This window comes from Xiphophorus hellerii, chromosome 9, assembly GCF_003331165.1.
Source record: "Xiphophorus hellerii strain 12219 chromosome 9, Xiphophorus_hellerii-4.1, whole genome shotgun sequence".
NCBI classification, from domain to species: domain Eukaryota; kingdom Metazoa; phylum Chordata; class Actinopteri; order Cyprinodontiformes; family Poeciliidae; genus Xiphophorus; species Xiphophorus hellerii.
The window spans coordinates 22,687,936-22,708,210 of NC_045680.1; the positions used below are offsets into that span (position 1 = coordinate 22,687,936).

The 20,275-nt window shown below is 40.2% G+C and overlaps 1 protein-coding gene across 2 annotated transcripts in view; it reads left to right on the forward strand.

Moving 5' to 3' along the window:
• The window catches only part of scfd2 (sec1 family domain containing 2), a 129,580-nt gene that overhangs the window by 104,479 nt on the left and 4,826 nt on the right, over positions 1 to 20,275 (forward strand). The window contains exons 6-9 of one of the 2 annotated variants that reach the window (XM_032571845.1): positions 3,476 to 3,621; positions 13,411 to 13,545; positions 18,526 to 18,632; positions 19,146 to 19,253. In XM_032571845.1, coding sequence (XP_032427736.1) covers positions 3,476 to 3,621; positions 13,411 to 13,545; positions 18,526 to 18,632; positions 19,146 to 19,149 — 392 coding nt within the window. In that variant the 3' untranslated portion in view covers positions 19,150 to 19,253. Of the gene's footprint in view, positions 1 to 3,475; positions 3,622 to 13,410; positions 13,546 to 18,525; positions 18,633 to 19,145; positions 19,266 to 20,275 lie in introns of those variants that run through there. The other variant, XM_032571844.1, reaches the window with a different exon arrangement.

A 20,275-nucleotide genomic window follows, 5' to 3' on the forward strand; every position in this document is an offset into this window, starting at 1 on the left:
TATGACAGTAGGCTGACAGGAAAGGGGGAAGGAGAGGGGGGAAGACATGCGGCAAATATCGTCGGGTCCAGGAGTCAAACCCACGACGGCCGCGTCGAGGACTCAAGGCTTCCAAATATGGGTCGCGCTATCCCCTACGCCACCACGGCACGCCCAAGTTTAAAGTCTTTTTCAAGGTTTTCGTCCAGGGAATGCCCTGTGGTTACCTCCCTTCATCTTCCCATTGTATCTCAGCAGCTCCCCTGTCCCTGCTGAAGGAAAACACGGTGTGAGTTCAGTACCACACACAACATTTTTGAGTGCAGGCCAACGTTTTGATCTCATCTGAGCAGAGGAACTTTTCCCACATGTTTGCCACCAGCCATGTCTCCCCCACATGGCTGGTGGCAAACGAGTCTTGTTGTGTCTTTCTTTCAACAGTTTCTCTTCCCTCAAGGCTAGATGTAGGGAACTATTAGCATAACTAATAGTTTCCCTGTCAACACATTCTCCTATCTTCTATCAGTTGCACTGGATTTTATTCTGGGGCTTCATAATAAGGGGTACTGAATGCAAATTCACCCCACTGTTTTCAGAATTTTTTTAAATGAGAAAACTGTGTATTATTTTCCTTCTACTCCACAAATATATGCTACTCTGAGTTGCTGTGTCACAAAGATTTCCAGTAAAATTCATAGAAGTTTCAGCCGTTTTTTTTTACATTTAGTGATAATACTTTTTTTACGCTGCAGTCTTCGTTCGGGTGGGCTGTGCAAGTTTGAGAGTTGAGTTCTACCTTTTGTACGTCGGTTTTTTATTTCTCATGAGCGAAGTGTCTGATGTTGATATCAAAGCTGTGGGATGGTGGATGAGTCCAGAGTTTTGACATAAACCTGCAGCTTTTCTCTTGATATCGGCCCTTATCGTTTCAGCTCAGCGGTTTGGTGTCCAGCTTCACTGTTTTGATCCACGCTGATGCTTCTGAGTTTCTCCCTCTCTCTCTCTCTCTTTTTTTTTTTTTTTTGAAAACCACATGCAGCTGTTTTCATCCCCCCGAAAAGCAAAGCCTTATCACACCGAAGCTGAAGCCAAAGCTTTGCATACCAACTCTGCGTGAGTAGACTTGGCAGAAAGGGCCTGGTTTCATTCCCAGTTGTTCTGTTTGCAGCTTATCATTCCGCGTTTGTTGTCTGCACTGTCACGATCAAATAAAGGCGTGTAGGTCCAACTTTCTGAAGAAAGGCTCAGAGTAGCACCACCTGCTGAGCCATTCAGTTGGCAGCGCGCTGGAGTCGCTTTAATGCAGGGTTTTTCAGCACAGTCTGGAAAAGCATGCAATTTCATACAAGCAACTTCCAAGTATGGAAAAAGAAAACACAGTACGGAAAATATTTGCTTTTCCAGACTTTATTCCGTATCCCAGGGCGCAGCAATCTTTTTAATTCAAAGAGCCGCTTTCCCCATGTTGCTGTTTCGGACGACAAAAAGTTACATTTTTAGAAGTGTGTGCTAAATGAAGTTTTTTTTGTTTTGTTTTGTTTTGTTTGTTTTTTTTTTGCAAAAACTAGGGAAGTTAACCTTTAATTAAATTCTTTTTGCCAAATTTTTGAGCAAAATCAATCATCTAACTTTTGGTAAGGGAATAATTCTAATAATAATAATAAGAATAACTTTTCTATTTGTAAAATGAGGCAAGCTGAGTGATCCCTTCCATAAATATGAAAGATGATAAAGGACAACTTGCCCACTTTAAAATATTAAGCACACAGTTGGAACCTAAATAAGCATCACATTGATTTTTAAAGAATTGCAGTATTGGTGCCTTTGTGTTGTGATATTTTATGCAGATAATGCATGAAAACATACAAAGAAAAAACCTCCATTTCTGACTGACTTTATAATTAAAAACATGTATTTGTGTTACAAGAGCCACTGCAAGGGGGCCATAGAGCCAACGATTGATGCCCCATCCCCTTTTCTAAATGTGTCAGTCTGTTCACCCATTGATACATGTAAGTATGGATAAATAAAATAGTGTGAAAAATCTGTTTCTAGACATCGTTTCTTATCTTGTGAAAGTGTTTCATTGATCCTGAAACTGCTTTGGAAACCTGAAAATGTCAATATCTCCAAATAAACTATGAATTATTTTTAAAATTTAAAGATGGGTAAAGAACCCTTACCATAGTAAGCCAATTGTTGCCACTACGGTTGTGGCAATGCACAGCATAGTCGTATTTAAATCCTAAAAAATGGGTGAATTAATTTTTTTTAAAGGAAAACTTGCCATATGTGCAGCACAAACACAAATAGTAAGCTTACAATACAACATAAAAGCTTGTAGTTTTACAGTTTTGCACCTTAATATGTAATCTAATTCACATCAAACCAAACTTCATAAACAAGATTGTTATATTTAAAATTAATTTTTTTTTTTTTCTGTCTCTGTGATTTAAGTTGACTGCTGATTACATCACTGAGCGCGGAGAACTTAGTGGTCCGTTCAATAACGATCAGTCAGAACATGTGGAATAGTCTGCACTTCTAAAAACAACAAGGTGCCTCAAAGTTCTCTGCACAGAAATTGTCAGCCATCCATGCGTCCACACACACAGGCTCCCCCAGCCCATTATGGAGTCATGGCTGCTCCTGGGGGTTTTGTGCAGGTCTGGTGTTCTCACGATATGTTTGTGGCTGCATGTTTTATAACACAATTATAGCAAAACAGCATTTATTTTAGACAGAAAGGTCCAGTGAGATGCAGCAATTCTTAGAATGCAATCTAGATGTTGACTGGTATTATTTTAGTCTATGGAGTCTTTACCTTTTAGGAGACGATTTCCATGATCTGAGGGTAGCCTGGCTTGTTTAGTGATTAAAACAGAAGGACAGGACACATTACCTTAATCCTAAAGAGCTCCTTTCTTTTTTTTTGGGACACCCATGTGTTGGAGGAGGGCATCCTTCTCTCCCTGGCTTTTCGTCTTTCTGTCCTCATGTTCCCTGTCTCGCTGTCTGTCATTTTCTTGTACTGTTTTTTTCTTGTGCCTCCCTCTGCTTTCTATTACCCCATCTTCTCTCTTAACATCGCCACTGTCTTTTTCTGGCTAATTTCACAATCTTCTCTTATCTATCCACTTCTTTAGAAAGATGGGAACATTACCTTTCCAATTATATGGCAGCGGAAATAAAGGAGCCCTTGTCCTCAAACGTCCATGTATTTACCTTGGTAATTGGTTTCAGTGCACACCCTGCTGAGGAAATGGCCCACAAAAGGCATCGTGCCACATAATGTGGCCTCTTGTTTCTCCAAATCCTGAGAAATCTTTTTTTGTCAAAAAAAAAGATTTTTTTTTTTTCCCCCCTCTGGCCACTTTTAAGCAGCATGAAGTGAGTTTGATTCACATTAACTTTTGATACAGGCTATTGTTTTTTTTTTCATCTAAAACTCTGAATAAGTTTAGAATAAACCCTGATGTCTTGTTTTGTGTTTTAGGTTGTGCAACCGCAGAGGAACTGACCACAGAAAGAGCCCACTCTGCAGTGGGGAAGATGTTTGAGACCCTCCGAGGTTTGAGTCACATGAGAGACCGCCTCAAGCAGCTGCGCTCCGTCTATACTGCAAGTGATGGAGTCCACCAGGTCACAGACACTACTTTCATTGTCCTAGTTTAGGAGGCATTTTTATTATTTATATATTTCCATTGATATTATTATTAGTAGTATTATTTACTACTTACATATATTTATTATTTATTTGACATGGTTGAAGTAATACATGTAACTGGGATACTAATGCAGAAGTTTGCATTGACAACATTAATAACAATTGACCTACAATTTTTAATTCTTTCTTTTTCTTGACCACAAACTCCCCAACACTTTTTATGAGCTCAGTTATTACTGGGCTCTTGACATTGTATGCATGCATTTCAATCTGGAGAGACTCAGACGGAGAAAAGCAGCGATTAAAAAGGTTTATTGACTTGGATGAATTAAAGTTCTTTGGCGCTCGGGCCCCGCCAGAAGATTTGAGCCCCGGGGCCCGACACTGGTTGGTGGAGGTCGGAGAAAGGATGGTAGAGCCGGGAGAATGCAGGTGGAGAAGGGGTGGAGGTGGCATGAGCGCAGCTGGAAAGCGAATGATGTCGTGGGTGTGGATCCTTATAAGCGGCAGTTTGATTGGTGATTGGATGAGGCGGGTCGAGGTCCGGTGCTGAGGTTGGTGGCGGTGAGCGTGACGCGGCGACTGGATGATGCAGGTGAGGCTAAAGAGTCTCCCAGTTTGAATTTGCGCCTAGGCTTCATTTTAAAATACATTATTCTACCAAGCGTTGCATCCGAACAGTTCTTTGCGACTGCAAAATTACAAACATTAATTCTGCAACAATTGTTATTTGTTACATTGTGAAGCTCCACTTTACATATTTGTCAGAGTACCACTGAATTTTATCTTCATAACAAAGTTATTAAGAGCAACAAGGTGTGCAGGATCCTAGTGGCTGGCCTAGTCACAAGATAGTTGGTTTGCAGCAGCCAGAAGGGTTTTAAACTACTTAGGAGTTTAATTTGTTGCCTGTCTTAAGTCATCACATCAAAAACTTAGTGAAATTAATTTTTGGGGGCTTATCCGGGATCCAAAAAATCCCAATGTCTTTCCTTTTTCTCATAACACTTCTATAGTATTCATTATGCAAAAAAAAGAACACTTTTGATTTTTTTTTTTTGCATAATGAATTGTTAATACTACTGGATTCATGCCTAAAGACGTTTTGTACAACTGTAACTTTTAATTTTTAAAGGTAAAAATGTCAGTCTTTACTGGGATAGGTTATATATACATAATTTTTTTATAAAATCAAAAGAGTTTTTTCGCATAATGAATTATATATATACATACAGTATATGTGTGTGGGTGTGTGTGTGTGTGTGTGAATGCTGTATTAATTTGGTTAAAATGACAACTTTCAATTATTGACATGAATCTATCAAAGTATGGAGGGCAAATCAATAGAACAAAAGTGCCTACAAATGTCCAGATGTCAAAAACATATGATTAAATGTGTATGAAAATGGACAGGGTTTTAAGAGAGGAAGACCATTTTAAATTGTAACTGTTTATTTTTGGAAACATAACTGAAAAAATAGCATTTGTCTATTTTAACTTAGGCTTATGCTACCCCCTTTAACCATAAAAGAGAATATGACTGTGTTTCTAATTTTCAAAAAGTTGAATTACTGAATTGCACTACTCGGTTACAGTCTTGTTACATTTGAACGGCAATGAAAAGCAAGATAACTATCTCACATTACATGTCAGCATCATACTGACGCAAATGAGCAGCCATCCTTCTGTCAGGAGAGATCTCCTTATTTCAGAAGATTTATGGAAATGACTTGATGTGAAAGGAGAACAGCGTGACATCTACCAGATACTGCCTGTTCTCTAGAAACATCAGAAATCCGTCAGCCTCTCCCAGCTGGGCTCCACTAAGGTGGATATTCGTTGATCCAGACGACTGTCAATCTTCGGCTTTCCTTTATGTGCAAAGGTCCAATTTTCCTGGAATTGCTGACATAAGGTTTTTATGACAGGAGAAAGAGTCAAGTTGTTCTGGGTCACCAAAGTGTGTTTTTTTTATTTTATTTATTATTTTAGTACAGTTAAATGAGGCTGTCACCAGAAAGGCGGTAAAGGACTCTCCAGTGTCATTATTTTCTATGTTTGTCTGAATAAATCCCATCTCAAAAGACATGGGAGGTCACTCTTTCACATTATGCTAGTATTTTTCCTTAAACGTATAGAAATTATTTTATTTTTGAGGAACTCTAAATTTCAACCTCTTTACACATCAGACTTTCAGCAAAACTATTAATTTTTTAACTTTGGCTATAGTTATGATTCACTCATGTAGAGGCATGCCTGGTGTGAGATAGTACGGCATTTATATGGACATGTACAATTACAATAGAAATTTGATTTAGCAGTTTTATATTTAAAATAAAAATGCAACAATAAGTCTTCCTGGTGCTGAAATAGAATGATATGTTGACATTTTCAGTAATGACAAAGCTTTCTATGTAGGCCTGTCACGATAGCAAATTTTGCTCAACGATTAATTGTCTCAAAAATTATTGCGATAAACGATAATATTGTTTGAAGACTTTTTTACACTGATTTAATGTAAATGACGTAATAATGCATGCGATTTCCTGCCAAAGATAGATACACTTTATTTTCAAAAGAACACTAAACACTGGAACTGATAAACAAAACAACCAAAAACAAAAACAAAATGGATTCTCAGTCTCCATTAACAAAAAATGTACTGGAAAAAAACTAAACAACATAAAGCCAAAGTGGAAATAAATACTGCATTCAACCAAAAGAGTGCAGATTATGAAATCTGTATATTATGTTGCCCTTCAGTAATAATTAGATTTAAATAGAGAAGATGGGCACATCGACTACCTGATGCAATAGTTCACACTACATGATTTTTTGCTCCTATTTTTCCCCTTATGACAATCTTAGAACGTTGGTCTTTCTAAGATTGTGTGGTGTGTTACGGTAGATCATCGTTGCCGCTCCGATCTAAATCAGGGGTTTTCACCGACTGGGAGGTTTAACGCAGCCTGTTGAATGTGATAGGCAGCCAATCAGAAAGCCCGGATTTCTGAGGGGAAATTACGGAGGGGAATCCCAAACAGCTGACACGGCGCAACCCGAAGTCCAGCCGACGTGGAAACAACATTAATGTTTATTCAACATGCAAAGAATATAGAAATGACAAGGGGAGGAGTTGGAGCGAAATTGCTACCGCAGTTGATAAACCCGGTAACTTTTCAGCTGTTCTTCGTTAACGTGACATAAATAGGTTCTAATGATTTTCATTCAGTCAGGACTTTACGCTGACACTAGCCACATGCATTGCAGGTAGATTGTAGTAATGCATTGATTAATACCTGGTTTTAAAATTAGTTAACTGGACTTGTAGCCATTATTTTGTGCCCATTGTTGGACACCACACGGCAGGAACGACCCGATCGAACCGTTATACCTAGGATTTCTGTCGGCTAATGTGTGGTCTGTCAGGTTTTGACAATCGGCCGACAGCTAGTGTGCGCTGGGCTTTACACTAAGTAAATGAGGAAGGGAGGGTCAGTGGAGAGCATCGGAGTTGAGCCTTTTTTCATTCGGTGTCATCAACAGAAAGAGAAAAAGGCCGGAAGAAACGATAATGCCGATAATTAAAATGACGTCGATAGTTTTAATTTATCGTACGATTAATTGATTTACCGTTTATCCCGACAGTCCTATTTCTATGTCTTTATTATTTCGTTTTTGATACATAACGTTTAGCCAAAATATAAAAAATTACACCAAAAACATTCTTCAAATATTTATTATCCAATTCTATGGTCCAATTTGGTATTGTTAAAAATAAATCTTCATGCTTAAGGTACCACCTAGTGTGGAGTACCACCTAGTTCAGTGCATGGGCCTCAATTGGTTTGAATCTTACCTAAAAGTGAGGGATTTCTTTGTGTCAATAGGTAACTTCTCATCAGAGTGGACAGAAGTCACATTTGGGGCACCTCAAGGATCAAATCGTGGTCCCCTTGCTTTTTGTATCAACTCACTAGCTTAGATTATAACAAGAAGTAAGATTTTCCCAACATATCGAAAACTTTTTACTCATTTGAATGGCAAACTGAACTGGGTCGCTCTTCGTTCAAACTCCCTAAAATCCTCTTTTGTCCCCATCCTGATTCTTAGTTTGAGCTTCGGCGAGTTCTCTTCACTACATTTAGATTCTTTAAACGCACCGAGCTGCTGCCTCGTGATTGGCTGATTCGATGTTTGTGTTAGAAAGCGGTTAAACTGAAACAAGCGGCTGGTCCGTGTATTTATTTATGTGGTGATTAGTGTTGTATAAATAAATATAGAAGCTGCTTCATCAGAAAGATTTCAAAGTAAACACACAACATTAATGAAGACATGGCAGCTCATCTGTTCACACTAATTATGCCCCCGGTTGTTAGAGTCATAATTCGAGTCATGCCGGCAGAGAGCAGGACTGCGTTCCAAGAAAAGGAGAAGCTAAATTAGCTACAAGTGGTCAGAGCTGAGACAGAATGAGTCTGAACCAATAAACCAAGCTCTCCAGAGAGAGTCGCAGGCTTAACTCTCCTGCTGGTGTAAGAACCCCATTTAGGTTTAGCAAGAAAAGACACAAGAGTTACATAAGAGAACCAAACCTTGATTTGATCAGCCATGTTGTTTTTTGAAGTAGGAATTTCGAGGTCAAAGCGCCACCTAAAATTTGTTGTTACTCATTGCTTTGTTGACAAGCTTGTAAGATGAGAGTCAGACAAACTGATCGAGCGGCGCACACAGCAAAGCTAACCCATATACTCCAAACTGTGTGTCCAATCTGAAAGATGATACCAAAAAAACAAAAAAAAAACTTGGCACATTTTTCAAGAACAGATCAGAACAACAGGACTGATTATGTCTTGTACTGGATTCCTACCAAAGACATTCCATTCAGATATTTCTCATTGTTTGTATCAGTGTCGAGCTTGGTTGTTATGAACCATTATTTTTGTTTCTCCACAGAGACACTGCTAAGCCCCCCTGCTCCCCGCCGGTGGGAGAACTTGATACTCATTTTTTTTCCTTTTTGTTCTACGTGTTTTAACATGCATGTTTGTGTTTTCAGAGGAATATTTAGGCCGCGTCACTACGCTGTGAGTAACTCTGATGTTGTTTTTGGTCCCGGGGGTGTTTCAGGCGGCGGTTTAATTGGGGTGCTTTTAGCTTTGTGAATATCAGATGAAAAAGGAAAGGTGCGTGGCCGAAGGTTTGACCTGTTTACAACTGCTGTTGCGTATGCACATGCAATGAGTCATTACTTTGTTTACTGCAAAATCGGCTTCTGGACACTGACCTATTGGTGGAGGCACATGTTAGTTTAGGCAACTCAGATCGCAGAATTTCCCAAATCCTAATTTGGGGGCTCGTTGGGATAAGGAAGAAGTGGGGGGAAAAACATCTGCGTGTATTAAGATTTATATGACTGTATACCTGTAGGCGTGCTTGAATCAACAATTTGGTGAATGTGCTCACATCCTTTTTTTAAATGAGACGCAATTGAAAAAGGTCGGTCACGATTTAATTCAGATTTTGGCACAAAGCCCCTGACGTGTCAGCGAGCCTCAGCCTCATCTAGAGTAAGAATGTGTCCAGTGTTCCAGGCCAGCATGTTTATATAAAGACGTCTGCTATTTCGAGCTCTGCCAGGTCTTATCTGGCTCTTTATTGTTCTCTGAGACAGCAAACTTCACTCTCATGAAAAAAAAAAAAGCCTGCTTTGAATTCTTGATCCATCAGCTTTAAGGGCTATAAATGGTACATTTTGTCCTGAGTAGCTGGGTGAAAGAAAAAAAACTGAGTCCTTATTAGTGCTGAAGGGTTTTTTACCATTCAGAGGTAACCCGTTAAGAGCATGAGATGGCATGTAGTGGGAGGTTAGTTGAGGTTCTGCTTTTCAGCTCTACCAAGGGCATGTACACCGTGTTCCAAATTATTATGCAAACTGAATTTAAGTGTCATAAACAACATTTTTTGCTGTGCTATTAAATTTCTAGATGGTATTGTGTGTCAGGGCTCTTTGAATCACTATAATTGATTTCAGAGAGCTGGTTGATTAGTTTGTCTGCTGAGCTCAATTAAAGGAAATCTACTTAAGAAGGATGTTCCACATTATTAAGCAGGCCACAGGTTTCAAACAAAATGGGAAAGAGAAAGAATCTCTGCTGATGAAAATCATCAGATAGTGTAGTGCCGTATGACAAGATATGAAAACATTAGATATTTAATGAAAACTGAAGCATTTATTGTACTGTGAAGAGATTTGTGGCTGATTCAGAACAAAGATGGGTTTGTACAGATAAAGGCAGAATGAGGAAGGTTTCTGTTAGACAAATTCATCGGATTAAGAGAGCAGCTGTTAAAATGCCCTTACAAAGCAGCAAACAGTTATTTGAAGCTGCTGATGCCTCTGGAACCTAAAGGTGGAGGATCCTCCAGAGGCTTGTGGTGCATGAAGCTACTATTGGGCCCCTAACCAGAGCTCACAAGCAGAAACGGTCTCAGTGGGTCCAGCTGTACATGAAGATTAATTTTCAAACAGACTTGTTCACTGATGACTGCAGTGCAACCCTGGATGGTCCAGATGGACGCAGTGGTGGATTGATGGTGAATGGCCACCACGTCCCAACACAGCTATGATGTCAGCAAGGAGGTGGTGGAGTCATGCTTGGGCCGAAATCATGGGGAGAGAATCATTGGTCGGCCCCTTCAGAGTCCCTGAAGGTGTGAAAATGACCTCAGCAAAGTATATGGACTTTCTGACTGATCACTTTCTTTCATGGCTTAAAAAGAAGAGCTGTACCTTCCCTAGCAAAATCATCTTCATCATGACAATGCACCATCTCCTGCTGCAAGGAATACCACTGTGTCATTGGCTGCTATGGGCATAAAAGAGGAGAAACTCATGGTGTGGTCACCATCCTCCTCTGACCTCTGACCTCAACCCTATTGAGAACCTTTGGAGTTTCCTCAAGCAGAAGATCTGAATGCAGTTCATATCCAAACAGCAGCTCTAGGAAGGTTTTCTGACATCCTGCAGAGAAATTCAAGCAGAAACTTTCCACAAACTCACAAGTTCAATGGATCAATAATTGTGCTGTGATATCAAAGAAGGTCCTATGTTAACATGTAACTCGGTCTGTTAAGATGTTTTTGATTTAAATAGCTTTTGATTTTAGTACATGTGACCACTTAATGCTGCACATTCAAAGAATGACTGTTTGCAGTTCTTTATAATCCATAAAATGTTTAGAAAATCTGCTGTGCATAATAATGTGGAACAGTGCATTTTGAGTTTTTGATTTTTGAAAATAAATACTGTTCTCATTGGGAGCTTTGTTCAGTAAAATTAGATTTATACTGTAATAGTTCATGACTTGAAAATTATACTAACCATCATTTGTATTGAACATTTAAAAAATCTGAGAAAATATAACTTGCATAATAATCTGGAACACGGTGTACTGTATGTATTTAAACTGTTGGGATGAATGAATGCAGAAATACGTAGAGAAGGTTTTTGAACCAAGGTGACTAAAAAAATATGTAAAAGTTGCTTTTTGGGAATCTTTAAGACTTCGTGTTTCAGGTAATGGTGCTGTATTTTTTCAAAAACTTCTGATAAGTTTTGTTTGCTTGAGTATGATTCTAGAGCGACCTTAGTGCCTCTAACAATAATGAAAATAAAGTGTATGCGGTTTAAATTTTTGCTCATAAGTGTTGACTCTTCACCTTTCTCTCTGATTGGTTAAAGATCTGGTGTTTGCATGTTTAGAGGAATTTTCATGTTTGCAGGGGCTTTTCAGGACCATAAGTAACCGCTTCTGACGTTTCCCTTTTTTAGTTGTGCTCTAGTGATTGTGCTTGTAGTTTTTTTTTTTCATATTTGGAAATAAAAAATATATAAAAAGGAAGCAAATACCTAATAAAGCAGATGCAAAGATGTTAAGGATGAAGCCAAAAATAAAAAAAAAAAGAGTACTCATGTTATGTGTGGAACAATGAATATAAATGTTATTTTGTAACACAGTGACCACCAAAGACAGAAGCAGTGATTGTACTGTAGAGTTCGAGTGTTTGTCCATTGAGGATTATAAAATCAGCGGAAATGTCTAACTGTGGTACCACGGAAACCAGCACCCTACCCAGTGGTTTAAAAGTGGCTGTGGTGAGTGCTAGCTGTCTGTCTGACATAGCAACATTTCTAATTCAATTAACTACCACTGTGGCTGCTAGGTTTAGTAAAAAACATAATCTCTGATCTGGTTTTGATCAGAGATTACTCCCTTTTCTCAAAAAAACTGTCCAGAATACATACATTATGCAAAACCTAGCAACAGTGAATGGAAGCAGCTGAAAATCACACTTTTGCCATCCTTATCAAGGCTTGATATGCACAACAGCGATGTAACTCTCAAAGAATTGTGCTAAAGACGCAGTTTAAGAATAACATATACAGTATTTAACAAAATATTAGTATTACACAAATGTTTTTTTTTTTCTGGAAGCGACAAACACAAGTTCAAACTTCTTCATTTTATACTTCACAAGAACTCGAGTGTAAATCTCCTGGGAAGGCGCCACGGTAACCAAAAAAGGCACAATCATTTCTAACCAATCACATAGTATCCACCAGACACCACACAAGAAGATGACTCTGCCCAGAATGTGTCATAAACAAGCGACAAGAACAGAACAGCCATTTTGTTCTTCCCGTCCCTGAGAGAGGAATGCTGTATTACCCTAAAAAGTCATTACAAGCTAATGCTACTGATGTGCTGGTGTTAAAGTTAAAATACTGATATATAATCCATCACTCATGTTGCTCAGACATTAAGGAAAATAAGTCAGTGATTCACCTGTTTATCATGCAGGGGGAATGATTGAAGAGGACGATGATGGATTTGGTAACACAATCTTTGGGCGTGATTCGATGCTGAAGATGTTGGAACCTTCTCCTCACAAACACCACCAGTGGCCCCCTCCCTTTCCTGGCTGCTGACTCAGTCTGTTGTAGCAGTGGCATGAAATGTGAAGCTAAGATTACAGCTGCTTCATAATCACCAGGCAAAATGTCTGATCTTTGGCTAAAGGACAGAGCGCTCACTCCATCCGTTTCTGTGCAGCCGGCCACACATCCGTTTGACGGAGAAGACCCTCCCTTTTAAAAGGATCTATTTTGTCAAGAAAACGCTCTGCGTTCTGTTTAAAATAATTAAAGTCACTCCAGAGAACACTTCCTAACCCCGTACATGGTATTAGTCTGTCTCCAGCCGCTGTTATTGTCGGTGTCTAAATGTTACTCACCTGCTTTGAAAAGCAGGAAGTTGTTATTTATGTCAGTACTAGGTCTATTGTGACGAAATATGCGCTAAATTTTTATAAATCCAAAATTATCCTCGCATCAGTCTCTCGTTTCATATTTCGCTTCCAAGTGTTGATTCCTAAATTGATTTATCCTCTTCGTCGCCCACTCATCATTTCTGCTTTTAGCAACAACTAATGGCTTGTTCTGTCTTGGCTGCAGAGGTGTTGAAGCTCCTCTTCCTGAAGTGACTCATGAGTCAACAGGCTGTTTGGCCGAGATGAGCTGTTTATAACTCTGTTGGGAGATATTTTACACAACACTACGAAGCGGACGATGAACACAGAGTAAAGCGGGAAAAGCGGACTTCGTATTAATCGTATACAGAGAGAGTTAATCACGGCTCTCGCCGCTTGAAGTGTTGTTTTGATCCGTAACCGTCCTTCCCGTGTGTTTGCATTCCTTGCAGGCCTCTTACCGCCCGTTCCTGCGACAAATCCTGGAGGAAGTTTTCCACCCCGACCGACCCGAATGCCCCGACATCGAGCACATGTCAGGGGGGCTCACGGACCTGCTGAAGACCGGATTCAGCATGTTCATGAAGGTTAGACGCTGCAATTTGAAGGTCTTTTTGTGTTGCACAAAACTTCTCAGGAACTATAGGGTCGGGGGGGGGTTTCCTATCATGTCTTTTCACCACAGAAATCACAAATAAGTGGGTAGAAATTGTTGAGAATAAATTCTGTGTTTTCCTTCTATCTCTTTTAGCTAGTAGCAAAGCTAAAGCTAAAGGAAATTACATGTTAGGAAATGCCCTCAAAGCCAGGTTAGAGGATATGACACACTAGAGAACGCCCTCTTTAGGGCGCAGCTTAAACAGAGGCTAACAAAGGAAGTTACCAAGTGTTGCTTGTTGCCATTTTGTCCTGCTAACTCCTAAAGGTAGCATGAGAAGTGGACCAGCTGGATTTTGGTATTAATAAATGAAATTCGTGAATTTAACTCACTGACTCTCTTCTTCAACCTCATACATCAAGAACTCAGCATGGAGAACGTATAAATTCTCCACAAAATCTTAAATATTTCTCACTTCTTCAATATTGTCACCCTCCTAAAATAATGGCCAAAGTCATTTCTTTTCCAAAAGAGAAGTTTTTTTTCTTCTTTTTTTTTCTTATATCACCTTTGGCAAAAAAAAAAAAAGAGGTGGTGATATTTTCAGCAAATTGTTTCTGTCATCACTCAGTTTATCCGCCGCCTGCAGTTAATATTTTCTATTAATCTTAAATTATGCAACAAAAGTTTTGGAGTTTCGTTTGCAAGCACAACATTTAAGCTCTTGCTATTCCAGTGGGTGGAAATCTGCATCCCCAGATCGGATCGTTTATGCTGCTCTGCATTAACGGCACGGCCTTTAGACCCACAATGCAAAAAAAAAAAAAAAAAAAACAGGCGAGTTTTTTTTCTCTCAAAAAGGTTCTGGGAGGAAAAAAAAACTTTCAGAACCCTCTTGTCAAAGCACACCTTGATAAGTGCTTCCTATAGGCCAAAAAGTGGCTTCCTTCCTTTACTGTGGGAACATGACCTGAGTTGAGTTCATGAATGCATTGTACAAAACAAAGTCCAGGACTAAACCCTTGCCATGGGACGTATTATAAAAAAACGTGACACGTTCTACATTAACTCAGGAGAAAAGCCCCATACAAGCCGGTCTTTTCACCGAGATCACACTTTATTGGACCAGCAGCCACGTGTCTCCACATGGAGTCCCCAGCTGCTCCTTTTCAAAACACTGCAGCAGAAGGGCCTCCCAGCTGAGAAAAAGCCCCAAATGGTTACTGAACATTCATGTCTAAAGGCCTGTATGGCCCCCTGTTTAGCTCCAGTAATAGTCTGATGATCATGTCAATGTCTGTGGTCCATTTACAAATGGGTGGTGGGCGGTGGAGTTTGCTCCACATTCAGTGACTTACAAAAGTATCAACGCCTCTTGACCTTTTTCATGTTCCGAACGTCACAAGTAAAAAAGAAAAAATTCATGTTTGGGGGTGGATTTTATGGTACGGACTAACACAAAGCAGCAGAAAAGCTTCAAGTGGAAGAAGAAAGACGCATGGTTTTTGCATATCTTTAAAATAAAAATCTAAAAACTGTCGTATTGCTCTGATGTGACCAAAATCGAACGTTTTGACCTGCGTGCAGAACGGTTTTTCAGAAAGCCTTTCATTTCTCTGAAAATGCCGTCCAAACAGCGCTACACGGTGGTGTCGGCATCATACTGTGGGACGCTGTATTTCATCAGGGACAGAGTTCTCATGTGGAGACGATGGCGAGGCTGTTCAACCTTCCCGCAACATAAAAATAAATCTAGTAATCGGAAAAATACAATTGGAAATCTGTAGCGACACTTGAGCAAAACAAACTACTCACCTTAAGAATTCATTTTTCAGATTTCTGCATGTAAAACTTTTGAAAACCTTCCGCTTCACTCTAGTCTGCCATATTTAAATCCCAATTAAATACAGTACAGTTTGTATTTGTAACGTGGAAAAAAGCTTTGTGGGTGAGAAACTCAGCTAGTAAGACAATGTCATAACCTTTCAATACTCTATTCCCTTTTTTTTATTGTGAAAATATCATACTGTTATTGTGAATATGTGATAACTCTGTGGGAGAAAAGAAACCAACTACAGATGGAGGCGCTGGCGAAGGCTGGCCTTCTTCTGGATCCTAATTGTAGTGGAGGATAAAAGAAAATAAAGAACCTCGGCTTAACAATTACACAAGTGAGCACAGCCGTGGCCTAGTTCCACACTTGTTAGGAAACTTGGCATGAAAAGTGGCAACTCAGAGCAACCAGAGCCGTGAACCTGAACTCGAGGCGCGCGCCCTCTTTACGCAATAAAGCACCCGCCGTACAAATCTCTATTTTTACCCGCTGCGAACGCAGTTTATGCGGCCGAAGGCCGGACCCCGCTGTCTGAGCGCCAGCCCCGCCGACGGCCTGCGCAGCGTCTGCGACCACAGCTGCTTGTGCGTCTGCTGGGCCGTGTTTAGTCTCTGTTGAAACAAAGTCCCACTCTGTCCGGGAGTCTGACTCCTACGGCTTCGCGTCGGCTGGCGTGTGTTTAGCATTAAAGGCTTCGGCGAAAGGTCAGATGAGTCCCGACGCACTGTTTGGACACCGGCGTTATTGATGAGAAACCGCTAGACGTGTTTGGGTCTCAGATGAGATCGTCTGAAGCTACCAGTGAAAGGTGGATGAGCTGTGATCCAGAAGATAACAGCAGCACACAAACATGAGGGGTCTGCTGCTAAAGAAGAAAGAATCTGTCGGGGTTTTTTGGGTGAACAAATATCCAAACGTTACTTCTGATGATGTTTGGATGATCTTGTGGCCCTGGGCTTTGACTGAGCCACTTGGATGCATGAAGGTGGTATTCGACTTTTGCTTGTCATAATTTATAGAATAATGTTTGCATCTTCAGATTTTTTTTTTCCTTTTCCATCATCTAAGAGATGAAACAGTTTTATATGTAGATGAATTTCTTTTCTGTTTTTGATTTTTCCACATTAAAATTCTGATTTTTCTCCATAACACTGCTTTTTGAGTCACTGACAACAAGAGTCCAAAGATATTTTTTTTAATATTTGCAAAAAAATAAATAAAAATCAAAGGTTAATTTTAGAGTTTTTTGTTTTCGTTAATCTGTAGATCCGGTCAGATCAGGTTTAAAATAAATATATCAAAGATCATGAATAAATGGATTCAATCTGAATGTATTGTTGGATAATCCAGTACAGGCTGTACTCTAGATACTTTTAACTTTTAAATGAAGTTGATCTACCGTATTTTCCGCACTATAAGGCGCACCTAAAAACCTTCAATTTTCTCAAAAGCCGAGAGTTTGCCTTATAATCCGGTGCGCCTTATATATGGACCAATATTGAGCCACAACAGGTCTCGCAACTACGGTAAGCAGCCGCCGACTTCATTTTCTCCCGTAGAAGAAGAAGCGCGCGGTGCACGCTGGGTTTTGTGTAAAGACCCCAAAATGGCTCCTATTAAGAAACACGCTTACGACGCAGAGTTTAAGCTCAAGGCGATCAGTGACGCAGTAGAACACGGGAACAGAGCAGCAGCGAGAGAATTTAACATGAACGAATCAATGGTGCGGAAGTGGATATATATTGTGATTGCACTAACGTTTGATTTACCGTAACAGTATCAGACTGTTTTTTACGTGTTTATTGAATCGAGGAAAAGTTCCCCTCCACTATATGTTATACCTTGCTGTTGTTAAAAGATAAACTGTCATAAAAATACCACATCACTGACTTTACCTCGGGGAAAATAATAAAACAGCTTTTTATTCATTTTGGGAATGAACGGAGTTTTCAGAACGCTGGTTTGTAATCTATTAATAAAGTTTGACTGACCTATCTGACTGTTTTGTTGACATTCCCTTTAGTGCAGTTCCATCTAATAGATGCACAACGTAACCCCAGCCTCTACTGTAGCGTCTATTCTATGCGCCTTATATATGAAAAAAGTTTTAAAATAGGCCATTCATTGAAGGTGCGCCTTATAATGCGGTGTGCCTTATAGTGCGGAAAATACAGTAATTTGATTCCATTATCCAAAACAAATGCAACTTTAATAACAATTTCACCCATATGTAATTTTAGCTTTAGTGTAATCTTGGATTATCAGTGTAAAATTGGAGGCATGCATAGATTCTCCTTTTTTTTTTCATGAGGCAGAACCAGTGCATTTAATATCATGAATTTCCAGAGAAAAAAGAAATTAAGACATGAAACATGATTACAGTTGACAGAACACAAAGAAATTTGGCAGATTTTTTTTTCCCATACTGCTAAATTGATGTGTTAGTTCCATGTTTTGTGGAAGATATTCCATCATTTTTAGCCTTATTTAGGAGAATAATCTGTTGTGGTGTTTTAGCTTCTTGGACCGAATACTTTTTACAAAATTCCAAAGCGGCAAAAGTTGGCATGTTGATGAGCACAAACCATGATACTCGCACCACCATTCTCACAAATAAATGAATGGGTTTTAAAGTTGGAAGCGCTGTTATTCTGGTTTTCTAACCAAAAATATCAAGTAAGGGTAACTCTTTATTTGACGGGGTGTGCATAAGACTGATATGACCGTGTAATGAACATGACATAAAGGAACATGAAGGAGTCTTTATGGATGTCTATGACTGTCGTCATGACGTGTCATTCGGTAAATAATTACATGTTTAATGCAAAGTTGCTCTTAAAGTTGCATTGAAAGTCAATTAAAAGTACCAACTTTGCATTATTTTGTAAATAAGGACAAGACCATGAAACACGTTTTTTTTTTTTCCTCCGCTCATGGTCCCTCCCTCTGCTTTGCCCCATGGCAGCACACATGGCTCACACTGTGCGTCTGTGGATGCACACAGGCGGTGTTGTGATCTCACATGGAGCTGGCATGGCGCTTGATGTCGAACTGTAAAACAACACAAGCCTAAATAATATTCGCTCACACCCTCTTTTTTTGTGTGTGTGTGTGTGTTTTTTTGTTTTTTCCGAGGAACACGTTAAGCACATCCATGACACTCCTCAGCCCAGCCGCCTGCCGCCTCACGTGTTCAGCCACCCTCGCCACAGAGCCGCCCCCTCTGCAGCTCTGATTGCTCGGTTAGCATTCGCAGGCTTGTCCCGGCTGCCGCCAGCCAACCAATCGCGCCACACCTTTCTGACCCAGCAGCCAATAAGGTTCCCAGAAACACCTGGTTTGCTGCGAAAGGACTTCTTGGAAAGGGTCTGTGGGAGTTTCCTCTGCCACAGGATGGTGGGACATTTGTGTGTGTGTGTGTGTGTATAAGCAGGTGCTCACACCTGCCTTCATTCCCACGTGTCAGCCATCATGACACCGGTGTGTGTGCGTGGGTGTGTGTGTGTGAGTGTGGTGAGCTTTGTCTGCAGCCACACAGAAAGCAGAGCGTACAGTCACGGTTACGACCGTATCACAGGCGCCCAGCTGGGCCGTTTCCCCTAGCAGCCACACAGACAGAGCAGCAAACACGGCGAGCTGCGTGGGAAATGTATGAAATGGTTCCTAAAAGCAGGCGAGGATGTTTACCAAATAAAAGTGGGTCTAAAATAGGAACCGGAGTCAGCGACTTCAAAAAGAGCTGTCCTGATTTCCAGGTGAGCCGTCCGCGTCCCAGAGACAACCCTCTGCTCTTCCTCTTCCTGGTCGGTGGAGTCACGCCGTCGGAGCTCCGCCTCGTCAAGGACGCCGTCGCCGCGCTCAAACCAAGAACACAGGTCAGTGAGGCCACAGGTGTGGAGTAAGGTCAGGTTCCTGGAGCCCTTTTGTTCATAAGTCGGTGACATCCTATCATTTAGCAGTGTGTCCACTTTATCATCTATTACATTATTACAAGAAACAATTGTTTTTATTAACACCGTGGGTGATCATCTCATTACTGTGTGCAACACCTTTTTTATTTATTTCTAGAGAAATGTACAAATCTGCAACAATTGTCTACTTTCTAGAATCAAACATGGAGAACCAACAACTAGTTTTATCAGATCCCAGAGAAACCCCGACTAGTTTATAAATTACAGACGACTTATTCTTATTAAACATGGGGAACCAATATGTAGTTCTATACATTTACCTTTTTATCTTTCCTTTGGTTTGTTGCTTTGTTTGCATGTCCTTCACGTGAAGCGCTTTGAACTGCCTCGTTGCTGAAAATGTGCTAAATAAATAAAATGACCTCGTAGCAAAACGTTTTACGAGGTTGGAGCGAACACAGAGAGAGATCTTTTACCACTTTAATCTCTCAAGATTGTCCAGAGTTGTTCTCCCTTCTCTTCAGTTCACCTTTTCTCACAGGGCATCCATAAAAAGTCTTAAATTCATGCAAAGCCTTAAAGTGTCTTAAATTCTTTTTTAAAATATGTTCATCTTCAATACATTAATCACAGGGTTTATTTTATTTTGTCATCACATGACTATTTAATCTTGTATATTCTATGTACCGTAGTTCTATTTTCCACGGGACTTTTCTGTCAGGCATATGTTTGAGTCGCATGCAGGCATCTTCATCGCAGTAAGTGGCTCCAGGCGATCGACGCTACCAGTAACTAGCTGCTAATAAACCTTTGCTAGCTAGCTATTACGGATAAGTGCAAATTCATCGCTGGTCGCCTTCGCCGCATTTGTTTTCGCCGCTGGCTCACTTCTGTTGCTGAGCCCCGGTGTAATTCTGTGGATTCAAACTTTTACTCTTTGCATCACGCATGGTAAGGCTGTAGCAGAGCCATAT